Source organism: Esox lucius, chromosome 7 (assembly GCF_011004845.1).
Source record: "Esox lucius isolate fEsoLuc1 chromosome 7, fEsoLuc1.pri, whole genome shotgun sequence".
Lineage (NCBI taxonomy): Eukaryota > Metazoa > Chordata > Actinopteri > Esociformes > Esocidae > Esox > Esox lucius.
This window is the reverse complement of record NC_047575.1, coordinates 20466185-20483947: the sequence shown is the minus strand read 5'-3', so window position 1 is coordinate 20483947 and position 17763 is coordinate 20466185. Positions and strand designations below refer to the sequence as shown.

The following is a 17763-nucleotide window of genomic DNA, read 5'->3' as shown; positions in this document are numbered from 1 at the left end:
ATGTAGTTTCTTTATAAGAAAAGTAGTATTTTTCCAAAAATACTTCCGGATCACGAAATTCAGGTGATATCATTTCAGAATAATAGTACCCCGCGGAACAGCAGATAGTCAAATTTATTTAGTCATGTTATGAATATTACTCAAATAATGTTTATATTACAGTGGTATTTACGGGAAACATGTGACACTGAGAGCCGGTATCACAGACACGGATTAAGCCTTTTTTAAATTCTAGACTAAGCTTAATCTGTGTCTGCAAAACCGAAACCTGAAAACTTTATTTAATGGTGATTTCCACTAACTGGCTGGGTCAAAGGTGTTGAATATTCCTTCCGTTCTAATATGTACCTAAGGGGGTGTGGACTACTACATCAAATACTTCCAGAAATGTAGAAATTGTTACATTATAGTCATTATCCAAAGCAACCTCAAAATAAAAACAGAACACAGACGGAAATTTAAATTTTTTATTTGGCATGATGGATACTTTCCACAGAATTTGGTAGATTTGGGTGCCACTGCAGTTATTCACCAAAGTTCCACAGTGCTCAAGTCAAAAACCACAAACCACCATAGACTGGCACACTTCAAGGCAAAATTAATTCAATTCAATTAAAACAGGCCAAAGTTGATGCTACAGTGTGCCTTCTCATGTTAATCCAAACAATCTGGAGACAAACTGACTTTCTGCAGCCATGTAGGTCTGGGTAATGGCAAACCCCGGTTTGGTACCCCTGTACCACAGGTGTTGAGGACCCAGCCGTTAAGTGAGAAAAGGTGATCACTTTCACACTTTATTTCCAGGTGGTGGGAACTGTTATGAAGACCCATTGATAGATTGAAAACACTGGTCTTTCCTTTAGATTGCATTTGATTACTAAGCTTATGAAATACATTAAGAAATTTAGGGTAAACATCTTGTTATCAAAGTAAGTCTTTTTAAAGGTAATAAAGGTATAACTACACAATGTAAGGTAACAATCTAAATAGTATACATTGTATTACAATAAGCACATTGACTTTCTTTGTAAAAATATATATAATTAAATCAAAACATAAATCAAGTTGAGTGTTTTAACAAATAGCGAAATACCATGGCACTTCTGGAATTAAATGGATGATCAATGAATGACTTGGACACAAAGTTTAAAGAACACCAAAATGTGTCTTTCCAATCACAAAAAAACAATCCTCCAGTTTGCAGTACAGAATTGTATTGAGCTCCAAAGAATTAACAGGAATATGTAAGCCGACTTAACCTTTATAACTGCTAATACGTCATAGCAGATTACTAGTTAGGACAGAGACATTCCGCCAGAACCCATTTATTGCCAGGCAGTGTTAGGTGGCATTTTGTCAGTTTGAGAAGGTAAATACCTCCAGAAGAAGTGCACCTTTAGCTTTCGAGCTACAGAATGCAGGTTCACGCCACATTTATTTTTCCAGTCAGCATGATTACTATGAATTATAAAAACAGATGTCCATCAAATGCCATACTTTCCATTCAATTCAGTGCTGCAGTTTAAGGAAAACCCAGTTGACCATTTGGCCCTTAAGGACAGAAGCTGCACATTAACTCCGTAAGAGATTCCATATGACAGAGCTTCCCAACTCTGGTCCTTTAGTATCACCAACTGCACACATTTGTGGTTGCAGGAACATGTCATATAACATGACCAAATGTAAAAGGGCAAATGACAGACCGAGTCATGCCAAGAAAGACCATCAGGAACACAAAAACATCCTACTAGAGGAGTTTGGGGGATCCTAGGTACTTTCCTCAGGTAGCCCTCTACTGTGTAGCACTGAGGCTCATACTCTTCCTCTCCACAACCCATCAAGCACATTCATGAAGCAGCCCATTCTGTTAGGTATTAATAAAACGTACTGTGCTTGCCACTGCTCATAGTTAATTTGCCACGAATAAGCATACGTACCTACATGTGGGCAGTAACGCTAAACAGTACAGGATTTGTTATATTATATCCTAATGAGTAGCAACAGTCAGCACATATTTCAGTTACAACAGAACATGGAATGTATTTGACTTGTGGTTTGTTAGACCCGACCTCTCCTCCCCCAAAAAACAACAACCAAACTATAAGCAGGGGAAGGGGGTTGTCAGTATTCACTGGTGATCAGTAAAATTGTTTACTGGCTTGTCCCAACAGCACTACATGTAAAAGACTAATCTTCAGGACATTGGTTTACTTAGGAGACATGGACATCTGAATCTGTATTCACTCAGAGACAATCAGGACATTGTTTTGACAATAAAGCATTGTGTAAGAGCACGCTCACGGTTTTACTGAGTACGAGAGAAGTCTAACTTGAATAGCAATAGGAGACAAATGATCAATTCAGAGTGTGCTGCTCTTTTGACACTATATACACCTCGCTCATCTCATTCCAGCAAAGGCTAGTTCGCAGATCCTGCCACCCTGAATCATGTTAGAAGTAAGTGGCTTATTCACAACCCTAATGCAGTAAGAGCAAAGGAGCCACAATAATTATTACTGTAATGATAGAGGGGCCCCAGCTGTTGATTATTAACACAGTGAATTCTTGTGAAATACATTAGGTTAAAACTAGGGCAAGGTAAACAAAAAAGGTCCAAAACAGAAGACTGGCCTGAGAAAGAAGAAAACCACAGGGATCAAATCAGATGTCATATTCTTAAGCTTGCAGCTGGTGATAATTAAGGCAGCAAGTGGCTGAGAAGGCACTGTTGAAATCCCTTGGCATCTTGGCTTTGGTTTTTTTTTTATTTCAGAGATACAAAAAAATCCATAGACTGTTGGTGGCATCAATTAAAACCACATCATTATTGGAGTAGACCTCTTGACAAACAATCAATTAATAAAAAGCTAGGCAACACAAACAGCGGTAAGGGTTAGAACGTGGAAGGCATATTGGGAGCCAAAATGGCAGAGCCAATTGAGTCTCTTCCCCCAGTCCCCTACAGTCTAGGCACATAGTTATAACAGAACACACTTCTTGGGATTCTTCTTAGTAACAGGGTAGAGAACAGCTCGGACAGCCTCTGCAAACACCTCCCTCACTCCGTCCTGCATCAGAGCTGAGCATTCCAAGTATTTGACAGCTCCAATCTGCTTGGCTAAGGCGTTGCCCTGCTGAAGGGTGGTAGGGGCCAAGCCATGCTCCTTCAACTTCTTCACTGCTTCTGCATCTCCACGCAGATCCCTTTTGGTGCCCACCAACAGCACTGGAACTCCAGGGCAGTGATGGGACACCTCTGGGTGCCACTTGTGCCTTACGTTGGCATGAGAGGAAGGGCTGCCGATGGAGAAGCAGATGATAAAGACGTTGGTCTGTGGGTAGGAAAGGGTACGCAGGCGATCATACTCCTCCTGGCCTGCTGTGTCCCAAAGGTTGAGGCTGATGGCGCGGCCATCCACACTTATCTGGGCACTATAGTTGTCGAACACAGTAGGGATGTACTCCTCTGGAAAGGCATTGGTTGTGTAGGAGATGAGCAAGCAAGTCTTACCCACTGCACCATCGCCAACCACCACACACTTTATGGTCTGCATGCTTCCCTCATCCACACTGCAGACTAGGGTGCCTGAAACGAGGAGCAATGAAAGAGAGGGTCAGGGGGGAATATGACCAAGAAATGTTGTTCAACAAATCAATGCAGCTAACTAGTTACAGTATCTTTACACTCAGCGAGATGAGAGTAAAACAACACGTATTACAAATCTGGTCCTTGATACAAAGCGTTAAACATAGCTAAAAAGCAGAACTAGAACATTTGCAAAAAAGTTATGCATTAAATATAATGGCAAACGTTATTAACGACCTGCTAAGCTAGTTACCTAACGCGTTACTTCGTTAGCTTGTTAGCAAACAAGCTAGCTGGAAGAATGTTGCACTGGAGGTGATGGATTTCTCACAAATCTCCTCTGTTTACACCTACGTTAAAGTTAATTTATTAACATGGCGAGCTAGCGAAGTAGAAATTCGGTATATACCGTTTCAGTGAATGAAAGGTAAACGGTTGTGTATAGCAATAATAGGTTCTAGCTAACTGATCTGCGAAGACCGGAGAGTTGGAACTGTGTGAATCAACCAGTTAGCCCCTTTGCTAGCACACGCTTGTGTTTCCGTAGCTGTAAAGTTACGGCTAAGGTAAAGGCTAGATTGTAAAAACGAGTAACGTTTTTAAAATAGTCGCTAACCTGCCAAAACCAAGTAAACAACTCACAGGTAAAGTAGGAATGTTGAAATATCCCATTAACTGGTTATCTTCTTAAATAACCACCACCTCCTTGCCCTCTCGTTGTTGTAGCAAAAGTATTTCATCCGGGGATCCTTTCCCAGTAATGTATTGTGGTTTTTGTAGTAGCCAGGACTAGCTCATTTCTAGGATTTCAATGTTATCATCAAAATCAATAAATCATATTACGTTTTGGCGCTCCTTAACTTGTTTTTAAATGATTGAGTAGAATCGTGTTGGGAAATAATGGCAAAAGTGAATATTTACATGGATAAATAAAATGATACCTTTAGAAAAACACTACAGTGCCAGGTTAAAAAAACATAAAACGTTCGGCCCTGCTTTGATTTATTGTTATTGGAGTCATATCTTTTTCTCCATGTTTTGCTATCCTTGTGAGGATTTCTGGACCTAATTTGATTTGTTAAAACAAAGCACACACACAATACATTTGTTTTCTATCATTGTGGGGATGATTTTTAAGGACTTCTGGTCCAAGCATAACCTAACCTTGTCTCAAACACATCACTAACAATTCCAAACCCAATTCGAATGAGGTTCCAGGGTGCTGCAGGTTGTTTGGGGAGGGCCATACACTGCTCTCTCTTGGTTTTAATATGCTAGAATCGGATGTGACTCTAATTATGTCTTCTAACCCAATCATTTGTAAGGCTGACTTTTAATCTTGAAATATAATTGTGCCTGGAGTGCACTTTTATTATTTGCAATGTTCTGTCTACTATAGGGAAGTTAATATAGTCTACCATGATTCAGATTCAAAATAATGACATTTTTGAATTAGGATGTGTGTGCATGAAGCACACTCACATGCTCTTACAACAATTGACATCTCTTGCTTAGTAGACAGTTTAGAAATACTCCTAATCACACTAACCAGTTGCTCTTGACTAGTGTCCACAGGGTCTGTGTAGCAGGCTGAAAGTTTTGGCATTGATGAGAAGTGCAGTTAGCACTCAAAAACGCTTTGATTTCCCTAGCTGCAGTAGCTTGCTGATACAGTATTTTCTGTATACAGTGAAGGACTGATACATGCCAACAAAAAGATGAAAAAAAAGATAGCACGGTAACGTAACTCTACCTTCAGTAAAATGTACTTATTGTCCGAATCTTAAGATTAACACACTAACTTTATGTTGCTCTGTCTAAGACAATCTGTTAATAGCCAAAATGTAAATGTAAAAAAAGTACATACAGTAACTGATATTGGGTGAGGACTTTACTTTGACTTGGGACGTGAAGCTTTGTAACTAAGGTCTTAGTTACTGCAGACTGGCTGCTCCTTTCCTTCACAGACACAGCAGAAATTACTGCGTAGTGTATGACCTTGGCAGTGGAGGTTACATAGCTTTGAAAGGGATGGTGAGGCAGAGAGGACTGAGAGTCAAGGTACAGGGGCAACTTCTTGGACACACCCAGAGCTGGCTCCATCACTGGCTCCACTTTGATTTCATTCTCACCCCCCCCTTGTTTTCCACAGCTCCATTACCATCTTTTCATTCTCATCCTCTTTCTCCTCGACCTTCATTTCCTTCTCTCTTTCCTTTGTCTTGGCTTTTTGTAGTATTTTTTTTTCTTCTGTCTGTTCATTCAGGAATTGTATTTTTTGTCTAACAACCCCATCCTGTCTGAGATTAGTATGATTTCTGGAGGTTGATGAAGTTGGCAAACTAAAATAATTCCTGAGAGGGAGACATGAAGACCATATAAAGGTTGACCTGACTTGCATTTTGGCCATGAGACTGGGGATGAACGAGGCTGTAGGACTGGGGATGGACAAGGCTGTAGGACTGGGGATGGTTGAGGCTGTAGGACTGGGGATGAACAAGGCTGTAGGACTGGGGATGGACAAGGCTGTGGGACTGGGGATGGTTGAGGCTGTAGGACTGGGGATGGTTGAGGCTGTAGGACTGGGGATGAACAAGGCTGTAGGACTGGGGATGGACAAGGCTGTGGGACTGGGGATGGTTGAGGCTGTAGGACTGGGGATGGTTGAGGCTGTAGGACTGGGGATGGTTGAGGCTGTAGGACTGGGGATGGACAAGGCTGTAGGACTGGGGATGAACAAGGCTGTAGGACTGGGGATGAACAAGGCTGTAGGACTGGGGATGGACAAGGGAGTGGGAATGGGGATGGACAAGGCTGTGGGACTGGGGATGAACGAGGCTGTAGGACTGGGGATGGACAAGGCTGTAGGACTGGGGATGAACAAGGCTGTAGGACTGGGGATGGACAAGGGAGTGGGAATGGGGATGGACAAGGCTGTGGGACTGGGGATGAACGAGGCTGTGGGACTGGGGATGGACAAGGCTGTGGGACTGGGGATGGACAAGGCTGTGGGACTGGGGATGGACAAGGCTGTGGGACTGGGGATGAACAAGGCTGTAGGACTGGGGATGGACAAGGGAGTGGGAATGGGGATGGACAAGGCTGTGGGAATGGGGATGGTTGAAGCTGTGGGACTGTAGATGGTTGAAGCTGTTGGACTGGGGATGGTTGAGGCTATGGGACTGTTTATGGACATTACTGTGTCTCCAATGTTTGGGTACAGACATTCCCATTCTCCTGGCTTCTGTGTCTGTCCCTTGGTGGTCAGGGCTGAGTCATGTTTCTCTAGGAAAGAGACTTCTGGTAGCCTGCCCTGCTGGGTCAAAATTTTGAATGCTACATGCCTCAACAAATGGTCACCCTTCAGAGGTGACTGTGTGCTGTCCAGCAGAGACGTGTTCTTCTGAAAAGGCTTGGCTGGCATACTGCTGATGGGGTCAAACGAGAGAGCTGACACATTCTGCTGAGGCATTTTGAGGAAAGGAGTTGGTGGTGAAGTATGGCATGATTCATTGATGCTCTCTGGTAGACTGTGTAGGGCTGAGTCCTAGCATGTCGGGTGTCTAGTCTTCACACATTGCAACGTCTCTGCCAGGTATGAAATAGACTCCTCTCCAAGGTGTTTTGCAAGTCTTCTATCTTAGTGTACCTGAGTCCCACTTACATGGCCGAAAAGCTGGCAATAGATTGACGTCTCAATGGCCTGTCCACCTTCATCCACTCCCTCTCTGCTCGCTTCTGTCCCAGAAGATCCCTCTTTGCATTCTCCTGAAACACAAAAAGTGCTATCTAATTAGAATGAACAGAATAATTTATGGCAAATAAAAATACATAGCCTTTTTGCCAACCGGTTCACATGCAATATTGTAATAAAATAATTATAATTTGGCTTTTGTGAGGTTCTGTTCTGTTTTGGTTTGTGAACGTAGCTCGTTATGTTCGGTTTGTGTTTCTACACGCAGCCTGTCCTTGTCCTTATTGTTTCCACCTCTGTCTTATTTGCTCCCTTGTTTTGTCACTATATAAGTTCCTCCTACCCCAGTGTTTTGCTGTTACTGTTGCCTGTTCCTGCCATTTGTGCCCTTTTGGTTTAGTTTTTTTATTTTGTGAGTATATTAAATTACCTTTTGCCTATTTGAATCCTCTGTGTCCTTCTACCCATGCCAAACCGTGACAGCTTTAAGTGACATTTAAATGTGTGAATTCATTATGCCTTCATAAATTAGAAATCATTTGAGCAGTGAAGAAACTGAGGGTATAGTTATCTATCTTCCATTTCATGTATTTCTGTACCACGTAAATGGTCCCTTTTGGTACAGATCTTTCCTAACAGACCTGCTCATGTTGTTTTTACTGTAGCTAAGAATCATTTGTCTGTGAAATCAGGGATAACTACACTATTCCCAAGGCTGCGTAGTGTTCAATTTAAATGCATTGCTGTACTTCTAAAAACCTTTTGGGAACATTTATGTGTGTTATGAAGGACTCATTTTAAAGAAGTCAGTGATATGGAGTTAAATAACAGCTGTCGTCAAAGTATTACAGGTCACATTTGAAAGTGACAATAAATGGGTTACCAACATTCTGCTAATTAATGCTAATTAATGATAGCCGTTATGGTCCATCATCATCAAATCAGTGCCAGAGGTGAAAATATGGTTGAACACAAACAGATGCTTCTTAGGTGCTGACCTCTACAGTTTTCTGAAAGCGAACGTTGAAGGCGTAAAATATGCTTCAGGCCTCCTCCAATTTGAATGTGACATCATCCTCACGGAAGTCCACGAGGTCCTGTTGGGCCTGCAGAATAGCCTCCACCTCCAACTCTGCCTCCTCCAACTTCATCTCTGCGCTCTGACAAGTGACCACAACAAATGTACTGTAAACCAGCTTTTGTAACTTACCATTACTAGTCTAAATTACCATCAACTTACATGTAAATTACTTGATATTTAAGGTAATCTCTGATGATCTTGCTATCTTATTTGGGGATATCATTAATTGAACTGCGAGAAACAAATACCTGAAGGAAGGATGTGATTTGCTGTTGGAGAGAACGTTCAGTCTGGACTCTCATCTTTAATCCAGTTAATCTGGTGCCCAGCTGAGACAGATCTCCTTGCACCACATCCACAAACAATCTGATAGGTGAGAGAGAACAGTAAGGTGAGTTTGAGCCAGTCCTCAATAACATCCTGTTGATCACTTCATAATTCCTATTTTGTTGCACACTCTAAGTCACTTCACTACTGTACTTGGCTGTTAAGATGCTAAAATGAGAGACCAAACCGGTTCACAGGAATCGTTAATGCTTCAGGTCCCACTATCTCCTTGCATTTTAATTTCCTGGCACCTCTGGGGACATTTCAGCCCTCTGCCTGCTTTTTATTGAAAATAAAATGCATTTTGTATGTAGAAAAAATGGTTAGTATTCATTGCGGGGAAGTACAACCGAGATTCACACTAATTGGTGCTGTTTAAATGGTGAAGTTGAACCATTAGGTGCAGATTAAAACTAAAATCACTTTTCCAACAAACTGTAAAAATGTACTTCAAAATGAAGCCTAAAGCATCTGTTTTCACCAGGAAAAAAAGTATTTGTAATAGTTTCTATTTAAGACCATACTAATCTGCAATTTTCAAAGTTAATGAATATGTTCATTGATGTTCCCGCTACAGCTCTGGAAAGCAAGCTGTTTATTAGACTACAGATGGAATAAGTTGAACTACACAGGCTGGTGAAATTACTTGATGCTCCATCTCAATAACTGATGTGTTGCTGCCATTTGAGAAATACACAATCTCTCTCTTATCCATAACATTGTACGGTAGCCTACACAGACTGTATGTCTGTAAAACACGATGTAACTTCAGATATGATTCAGTACCTTTAGGGCACTACATCAATGCTTTCTATCCACAAAAAGTATGTTGCATGGAAAAACAACACAAAAAAGTATGTTTGATGGAAACACACCACAGGCCAGAAATTTTGCACAGATCGCAGGTCTTAGAATAAAGTACTTTACATCTTTTTTTGAGCTTGTTAAACTCCCCAAAACATGCAGACATTAGTTTTGCTTCAATCATGTGAGAACTATGTCAGCCACTTTTCACGATGCTTGTCACGAAGCATCCCTACTTAACTCATAACATCCTTAAAGTGTCACTGACCTAGAGGCTGGTCCCACATGGCTCAGCTGAAGGAGAAAAGAGAGCAGGGTTGGGTCTTTCCGTGCTGCTTCCTGAGGGAACAGGAATATTATTTCCTTTACGAGGGACCTAAGTGGGACTAGTAGTAGTATACACTCTCTTGCTGGAGTATTTTATTGTATAGGATCCCATAGAAATATTAATTCTGAAGAGAGACAGATGACTTTCTGAGACATCTGTTGGGGTGTACACATGCTGAGTACAGTATATTGAAGGACACTTACTAACATTGGCCAGTAGGGGGCAGAGAGACGAGGTCCTGTTGCGTTGGGACTGTGTACAATCCAAACACCTGCACGTTCTAGTAACTCTTGAAGGAAAAGCCATGTTTTCCTTCTCATCATTTATCCTTTTTTCCAGGTCGGTAAAGTACAAAGCTAAACTGGAAATTTCAATACAGTTTGATAATTTATCTGTTAGAGTGTAGGTGGAAGGTTGGAAAAGCATCGCAATTCTATAACCATGAACTAGACAGAAAACCCATGTTGAATGTAAAGTGCCATGATGGTAACAGAAACAATGACTATCTAATGAGCCATTGGTACAGTAGATACAAACCATTAATAACTGATACCTCACTATTAGGTCATTATGTTGTGTCCCCTTAAGTGATGAATTATCCTACATCAACAATGACAAACTAATGACCCATTGGTTGCTATAAACCATGAACAACTGATACTTCAGTTTACACAGGATAGCTATCGGGACTGAGTTTGAGTTGGTTACCAGAGTAACAACAATGCTCTGGTGAAGCTAGGTTAGGTATATTGTCTAAAAATTACTTTGCAGATGTTGTACGTTGTAAATTAAATAAAATGTAAAGACAACTACATGAAATAATGTAGTTGGCTAGGTAAGCAGATTATTTGTATTTCCTATCTGTGTGCAATACTATTCTTGTATTGTATTGTGTGCAATATGCCTATTGCTTTCTTAAGTTGGTAAACAGCAACTTTCATGTCCTGCTATAGGCGTTGATTTGGACATTATATGTTACTTTTTAATGTTTAAAAACCAATTCAGCGTAGCCTTCTATAAACAGGTGCATGAAAAAGCAATCTGAAAATAATTCAAAGCATTAAGAAAAAATGGATAACATATGGTTTACTGGACTTGGTAGGTAAAATGTATTTCTTACCACTTGAACTGCCGGAGCAAAATCCCCAAATTCATTCTGCCTCTGTCATCCAGAAGTGATACCTAGAATACATGCAGGCAGAAAGAATAACAGTAAAACAGAAATCAACATGTAGCCACACACCAATCACTCATTGTGAAAGAAAACCCAGAAATATAATTGATTACGATTAGGACTAACTTACATGACGCCCCCTTAGAAGTTACATATGGAAACCAGCCTACTCACCTTTCAGGTTTTCTGTGTGGAGGGGAGCCAGGGGGCCTGAGGCCGTGCAATACATTGAAATTTCCTTTCTGGGGCCAGGATTTCTTCTGTGGTCCAAACAGCTCGTCCCATGACCTCAGATCAAAGTGGAACTCATCTGGGCTGGTCCAGACACTCGGACGGCCCTCCACCTTCTCCCTTGGAATGAGTTCTCCCCGGTTGGGCAGTCCTCTGTGGGTTAAGTGGAGGGGGGGGGGTGGAGGGAGGGAGGGGGAGGTTGGGCAGTCCTCTGTGGGTTAAGTGGAGGGTGGGGGGGGTTTGGGAAAGGTTGGGCAGTCCTCTGTGGGTTAAGTGGAGGGGGGGGTGGAGGGAGGGGGAGGTTGGGCAGTCCTCTGTGGGTTAAGTGGAGGTGGGGGGGGGTGGAGGGAGGGGGAGGTTGGGCAGTCCTCTGTGGGTTAAGTGGAGGGTGGGGGGGGGTTGGGGAAGGTTGGGCAGTCCTCTGTGGGTTAAGTGGAGGGGGGGGTGGAGGGAGGGGGAGGTTGGGCAGTCCTCTGTGGGTTAAGTGGAGGTGGGGGGGGTGGAGGGAGGGGGAGGTTGGGCAGTCCTCTGTGGGTTAAGTGGAGGGGGGGGGGGTGGAGGGAGGGGGAGGTTGGGCAGTCCTCTGTGGGTTAAGTGGAGGTGGGGGGGGTGGAGGGAGGGGGAGGTTGGGCAGTCCTCTGTGGGTTAAGTGGAGGGGACAAGCATAGAGGTGAGGGGGAAGTATGGGGAACGAATGATGACAGCTCAGGAGGGGAATCCATGAAGGTCACTTCTGGTCACAAGAGTTGTCATTTGCATTTCATCAATAGGCCAGAGATCTGTGCGGAGATTAAAACAACAATATAGTTACTGAAGTGGTTTCAGCCAGTCGAATTGTGCAGGACTCAAAATATCTGTGCAATTGCCACAGTACAAGTATTTGAATTAAGTGCGTCGGACAATGCAATAGGCAGTAGCCTGGTAGTTTAACTCACAAACACGTTGCACATGATAAACGAAAGGATTTGTCCTCCATCCTCTTTTTAGAAAATATTTAGAAAATATCAAATTATAGTAATGACATACTTAGCTCGATAACTATTGACGACACTATTCAAAATTCAATATAAAACCAAGGTTACCTCTGTGAGTTAAAACGTTTGCCAGAATAATAAACACATTATCCAAAAATGTTAACTTCAAGAATGGTTTGTCAAGAATATAGCAAGAAAAAAACGGTTATGCTAAAAAAATGAATGTTATGCCAATATTCGCAGTAATGTTGTCAGTATCATATATTAAGCAACGTGCAGGTTAATTTGTAAATAAAGAACCTAAACTTACATTATAACGTTCAGTATTGATTCCGTCGATGTAAATCCGTTTCTACGTTTTGTCATCTACTTTTATATGTGCCAAAAAACTAGACCAATAAATCTCTACATTCTAAGCCACTTTCCATCAACACACGTACGCTGCGAGGATATACTCCAGCAAAGCGTTCAGACCGTCCAAGCGCCAGAACCAGACTCACTGAGGTAACCAACTAGGCTAGTACTCCCCACCATTGAGAGGGGCGCATTGCTGAGGTTGCATTTCTTATAATTTTGAAAACGAAATGCAACGTTGTGACTTTTAACTCCTGCATAGAGGTTATTTAAGATACAGACGATAAACCATGAAATAGGGAGTATTTTCTCGAATATCTCTATAGGCTTTACTGTGAGACTTGTGTAAGTTACGGAGTATGGTTATGGTTGGTCTAAGTGACCAAAAGATCAATGACGTACAGTGGGGAGAACAAGTATTTGATTCACTGCCGATTTTGCAGGTTTTCCCACTTACAAAGCATGTAGAAGTCTGTAATTTTTTATCATAGGTACACTTCAACTGTGAGTGACAGCATTTTATTGCATGACATAAGTATTTGATACATCAGAAAAGCAGAATTTAATATTTGGTACAGAAACATTTGTTTGCAATTACAGAGATCATATGTTTCCTGTAGTTCTTGACCATGTTTGCACACACTGCAGCAGGGATTTTGGCCCACTCCTTCATACAGACCTTCTCCAGATCCTTCAGGTTTCGGGGCTGTCGCTGGGCAATACGGACTTTGAGACTCCAGGACCTTGAGATGCTTCTTATGGAGCCACTTCTTAGTTGCCCTGGCTGTGTGTTTCGGGTCGTTTTCATGCTGGAAGACTCAGCCACGACCAATCTTCAATGCTCTTACTGAGGGAAGGAGGTTGTTGGCCAAGATCTCGCGATACATGGCCCCATCCATCCTCCCCTCAATACGGTGAAGTCGTCCTGTCCCCTTTGCAGAAAAGCATCCCCAAAGAATGATGTTTCCACCTCCATGCTTCACGGTTGGGATGTTGTTCTTGGGGTTGTACTCATCCTTCTTCTTCCTCCAAACACGGCAAGTGGAGTTTAGACCAAAAGGCTCTATTTTTGTCTCATCAGACCACAGACCTTCTCCCATTCCTCCTCTGGATCATCCAGATGGTCATTGGCAAACTTCAGACGGGCCTGGACATGCGCTGGCTTGAGCAGGGGGACCTTGCGTGTGCTGCAGGATTTTAATCCATGACGGCGTAGTGTGTTACTAATGGTTTTCTTTGAGACTGTGGTCCCAGCTCTCTTCAGGTCATTGACCAGGTCCTGCCGTGTAGTTCTGGGCTGATCCCTCACCTTCCTCATTATCATTGATGCCCCACGAGGTGAGATCTTGCATGGAGCCCCAGACCGAGGGAGATTGACCATCCTCTTGAACTTCTTCCATTTTCTAATAATTGCGCCAACAGTTGTTGCCTTCTCACCAAGCTGCTTGCCTATTGTCCTGTGGCCCATCCCAGCCTTGAGCAGGTCTACAATTTTATCCCTGATGTCCTTACACAGCTCACTGGTCTTGGCCATTGTGGAGAGGTTGGAGTCTGTTTGATTGAGTGTGTGGACAGGTGTCTTTTATACAGGTAACAAGTTCAAACAGGTGCAGTTTATACAGGTAATGAGTGGAGAACAGGAGGGCTTCTTAAAGAAAAACTAACAGATCTGTGAGAGTCGGAATTCTTACTGGTTGGTAGGTGATCAAATACTTATGTCATGCAATAAAATGCTAATAAATTATAAAAAAAATCATACAAGGTGATGTTCTGGATTTTTGTTTTAGATTCCGTCACTCACAGTTGAAGAGTACCTATGATAAAATGTACAGACTTCTACATGCTTTGTAAGTAGGAAAACCTGCAAAATCGCTAGTATATCAAAAACTTGTTCTCCCCACTGTACCTACATTTGTCTGCAGAGATTGGGAATGTGAGATCTTCTGAACAACAGGGGTTTTCCATCTGACCTTGGACTCCCTATGAGTCTTCAATCCCCCGCCAGGCTGTGCATGATATCTAATGGTCAGCTCAGTTGTTCTCCTTGCATGGTAGAGGAATACCTGGAAGGGCTGATGGCACAAAACCATGTGTGGTCTGTCAGATCGAGAGCACAGCAGACGGGTAGTTTTTAGTTGACCGTGCAATGTTCAGCACAATGTTCAGCACAATGTTCAGCACAATGCTCAGCACAATGCTCAGCACAATGCTCAGCACAATGTTCAGCACAATGCTCAGCACAATGCTCAGCACAATGTTCAGCACAATGCTCAGCACAATGTTCAGCACAATGTTCAGCATAATGCTCAGCACAATGTTCAGCACAATGCTCAGCACAATGTTCAGCACAATGCTCAGCACAATGTTCAGCACAATGTTCAGCACAGTACAACAGGTTTTTGTGAAATAGAAAGAAATCCCTCATTTGAAATTTGTGACATGCACAAGAAAAAGAAAGGCAATGCTGTGTATTGCTCTGCTTGCTCTTATTATAGAATACACATTTTCTCATTTTGGACAGGTGACTAAATGCTTCAACCTCCTCTTCAGACCCAGTATGTAGTCTACAATGAATGGCCAACTGGAGTGTTGTTATTCCTGTTGTTTTCAAACTTCACTTGATTGCTGGCTGATGACAGGTTTCCACATCCTGGATGTCATGTGATCAGTGTCTCTCTCCATTTAAGCCTTTTGTTCAGAGTGGGAATTACATCATTGCAAATGGTGATGATTGGATGTTCAGTCAGCATTTTTTGGCTTGTCGAGGCTCCTAAATTCGTCCAGCTGGTTCAAAATGGAGAGTGAGCTTCTTTATTCGCCCAGCTTATTCCCCTGACAGCCAGGATAGGGCATTTATAATCACATTTCCATTAAATGTACACTGGACAACATATCTTTTGACCATAAGCCAATGTATTTCCTTCTCCCAATAGCGAGTATCTCCTTCATTATTCTCTCTAACCTTTATCACTACCTTTGAGTATTAAGTGCTAGGATACGTTGTTTATCTATTGAACTATTATAACCCTGTCACAACCTAGATCATTTCAGGTCATCCCTTTGCTACCACCTCTGATCCGAAGGCTTCGCTGCACATTCTTTCTGAGTTTTGGAGTGTGTCTATCAGCACATTTAAAAAAAGAAATATTGTGCGCTCTGGTTTGTTTTATTTTTGATAATATGTTTGCCTTTTATCATTTTTTAAACCAAATCATTGTAAACTTTCACTCGAGTGATATTTTGGTTGGTGACTTTCACTTTTGAGATACGGGATCTTTACATTTACTCAAATATGACCTTAGGGTACTTTTCCAGGCAGTTATTTCTCCTGGCACTGAGGGAGAGATATAGAGAGGGAGACAGGGAGAGTACTAGGGAGACAGAGGGAGACATGGAGAGTACTAGGGAGAAAGAGGGAGACAGGGAGAGTACTAGGGAGAAAGAGGGAGACAGGGAGAGTACTAGAGAGAAAGAGGGAGACATGGAGAGTACTAGGGAGAAAGAGGGAGACAGGGAGAGTACTAGGGAGAAAGAGGGAGACATGGAGAGTACTAGGGAGAAAGAGGGAGACAGGGAAGGAAAGGTATTGAGATTCCTGTCATTGTTCCAAGGCAAAGGACAAAAGCACAGCCGGAGATGAACTGCTGAATTCACCCCCTGGACTGCTGGGAATCGGTTTCAGGTTCAGACTCTAACAGGGCAATCCGTTTCCTACACGTGCATAAACATCCAGAAAATACAGACCAAACGGTGTTTCTCTCATGTTAACTGGATTGTCTATATGCAACACACACCATTAATCCTGACCTCAAAGCCTAATATCTTCAGTGTCTGTTCTTCTGGAAACAATATGACTCTGATAGGATCCCTATGTCATCTGCTGTGGTCAGATACCGTCACCTGTATTCTGTGGGAGTTCAGTATGCACTGATAATGAAGAAGAGGTGTTTGGTTAGACGGGGCTTTGACTGGGCTTCACATCTACTCTCAGAGCTACAGTTTGACGTAGTGTTCCTCAGGAGCTGGACTCGCTGGTCTCTCATTAATGCCAAGTCACCACCACCATCTAGTGTTGTAGAGAGCATCCTGCAACAACCCCTGATGTTAATAGGTATTCTCACTAACAGCGAGAAGGACACCTTTACGTGTCAACATTTCCTTTGTATTTTAGTCATAACAACAGTATGCACATCCACTGATATGTATTTGTGTGAACAACCTGAAATCAAATCATGGTTTGGAGGGAATTATTAATGACTAATCATTCACTCAATTAGTGAATTAGTAAATTGTTATTATGACTAACTCTAAAGTGCTTTACTGTCTCGCGCTACTTACCCACATTAGTCAACATGCAAATCGCTCTCTTTCCAAGAAAAGTATACTTACACTATTTTTTAGGAAAGCACAGTGCTTTTGTAAAGTATTCAGACTCATTCACATTTATTGCCAAGACCCTCCAAATGAATGTGTTCTTATCTTTTAGATGTTTCTTGACGTTGACTGGACTCCATCAGTTGCACATTCAGTTGAAAGGGCATAAACAACCTTATGCCTAACTAACAGTTACAACCTTATGCCTAACTAACACTAACAACCTTATGCCTAACTAACAGTAACAACATTATGCCTAACTAACACTAACAACCTTATGCCTAACTAACACTAACAACCTTATGCCTAACTAACAGTAACAACATTATGCCTAACTAACACTAACAACCTTATGCCTAACTAACACTAACAACCTTATGCCTAACTAACAGTAACAACATTATGCCTAACTAACACTAACAACCTTATGCCTAACTAACACTAACAACCTTATGCCTAACTAACACTAACAACCTTATACCTAACTAACACTAACAACCTTATGCCTAACTAACACTAACAACCTTATGCCTAACTAACACTAACAACCTTATGCCTAACTAACACTAACAACCTTATGCCTAACTAACACTAACAACCTTATGCCTAACTAACACTAACAACCTTATGCCTAACTAACACTAACAACCTTATGCCTAACTAACAGTAACAACCTTATGCCTAACTAACAGTAACAACCTTATGCCTAACTAACAGGAACAACTTGAACGTTCCTGGATTATGGTGGGCTAAATAATTATGAAATGGAAGGAGTTTAGAACCAGAAAGACTTTTCCTAGAGTTGCTTGTCTGACCAGAAGGGCCTTGGTCAGGGA

At 42.0% G+C, this 17763-nt stretch overlaps 1 protein-coding gene across 3 annotated transcripts; it reads right to left on the bottom strand.

Moving 5' to 3' along the window:
• Nucleotides 1-453: 453 nt before the first annotated feature.
• On the bottom strand, nucleotides 454-8700 carry LOC105008868 (rho-related GTP-binding protein RhoG). Of its 3 annotated transcripts, XM_020048552.3 has the most exons (4): nucleotides 8610-8700; nucleotides 8279-8440; nucleotides 7251-7354; nucleotides 454-3586 (listed from the first exon to the last, which is right to left on the bottom strand). In XM_020048552.3, exon 4 carries the CDS (start codon nucleotides 3552-3554, stop codon nucleotides 2979-2981), a length of 576 nt encoding a protein of 191 aa, XP_019904111.1. In that variant the 5' UTR covers nucleotides 3555-3586; nucleotides 7251-7354; nucleotides 8279-8440; nucleotides 8610-8700; the 3' UTR covers nucleotides 454-2978. The 3 variants fall into 3 exon arrangements, with proteins under 3 accessions (XP_019904111.1, XP_019904110.1, XP_010866533.1); XM_020048551.3 differs by lacking the exons at nucleotides 7251-7354; nucleotides 8279-8440; nucleotides 8610-8700 and adding an exon at nucleotides 4229-4663; XM_010868231.4 differs by lacking the exons at nucleotides 7251-7354; nucleotides 8279-8440; nucleotides 8610-8700 and adding an exon at nucleotides 3840-4136.
• Nucleotides 8701-17763: the final 9063 nt, after the last annotated feature.

What these genes read in the sequence shown, in the direction of transcription:
- LOC105008868 (XM_020048552.3), bottom strand. Translation starts at nt 3,554, where the DNA reads ATGCAGACCATAAAGTGTGTGGTGGTTGGCGATGGTGCAGTGGGTAAG.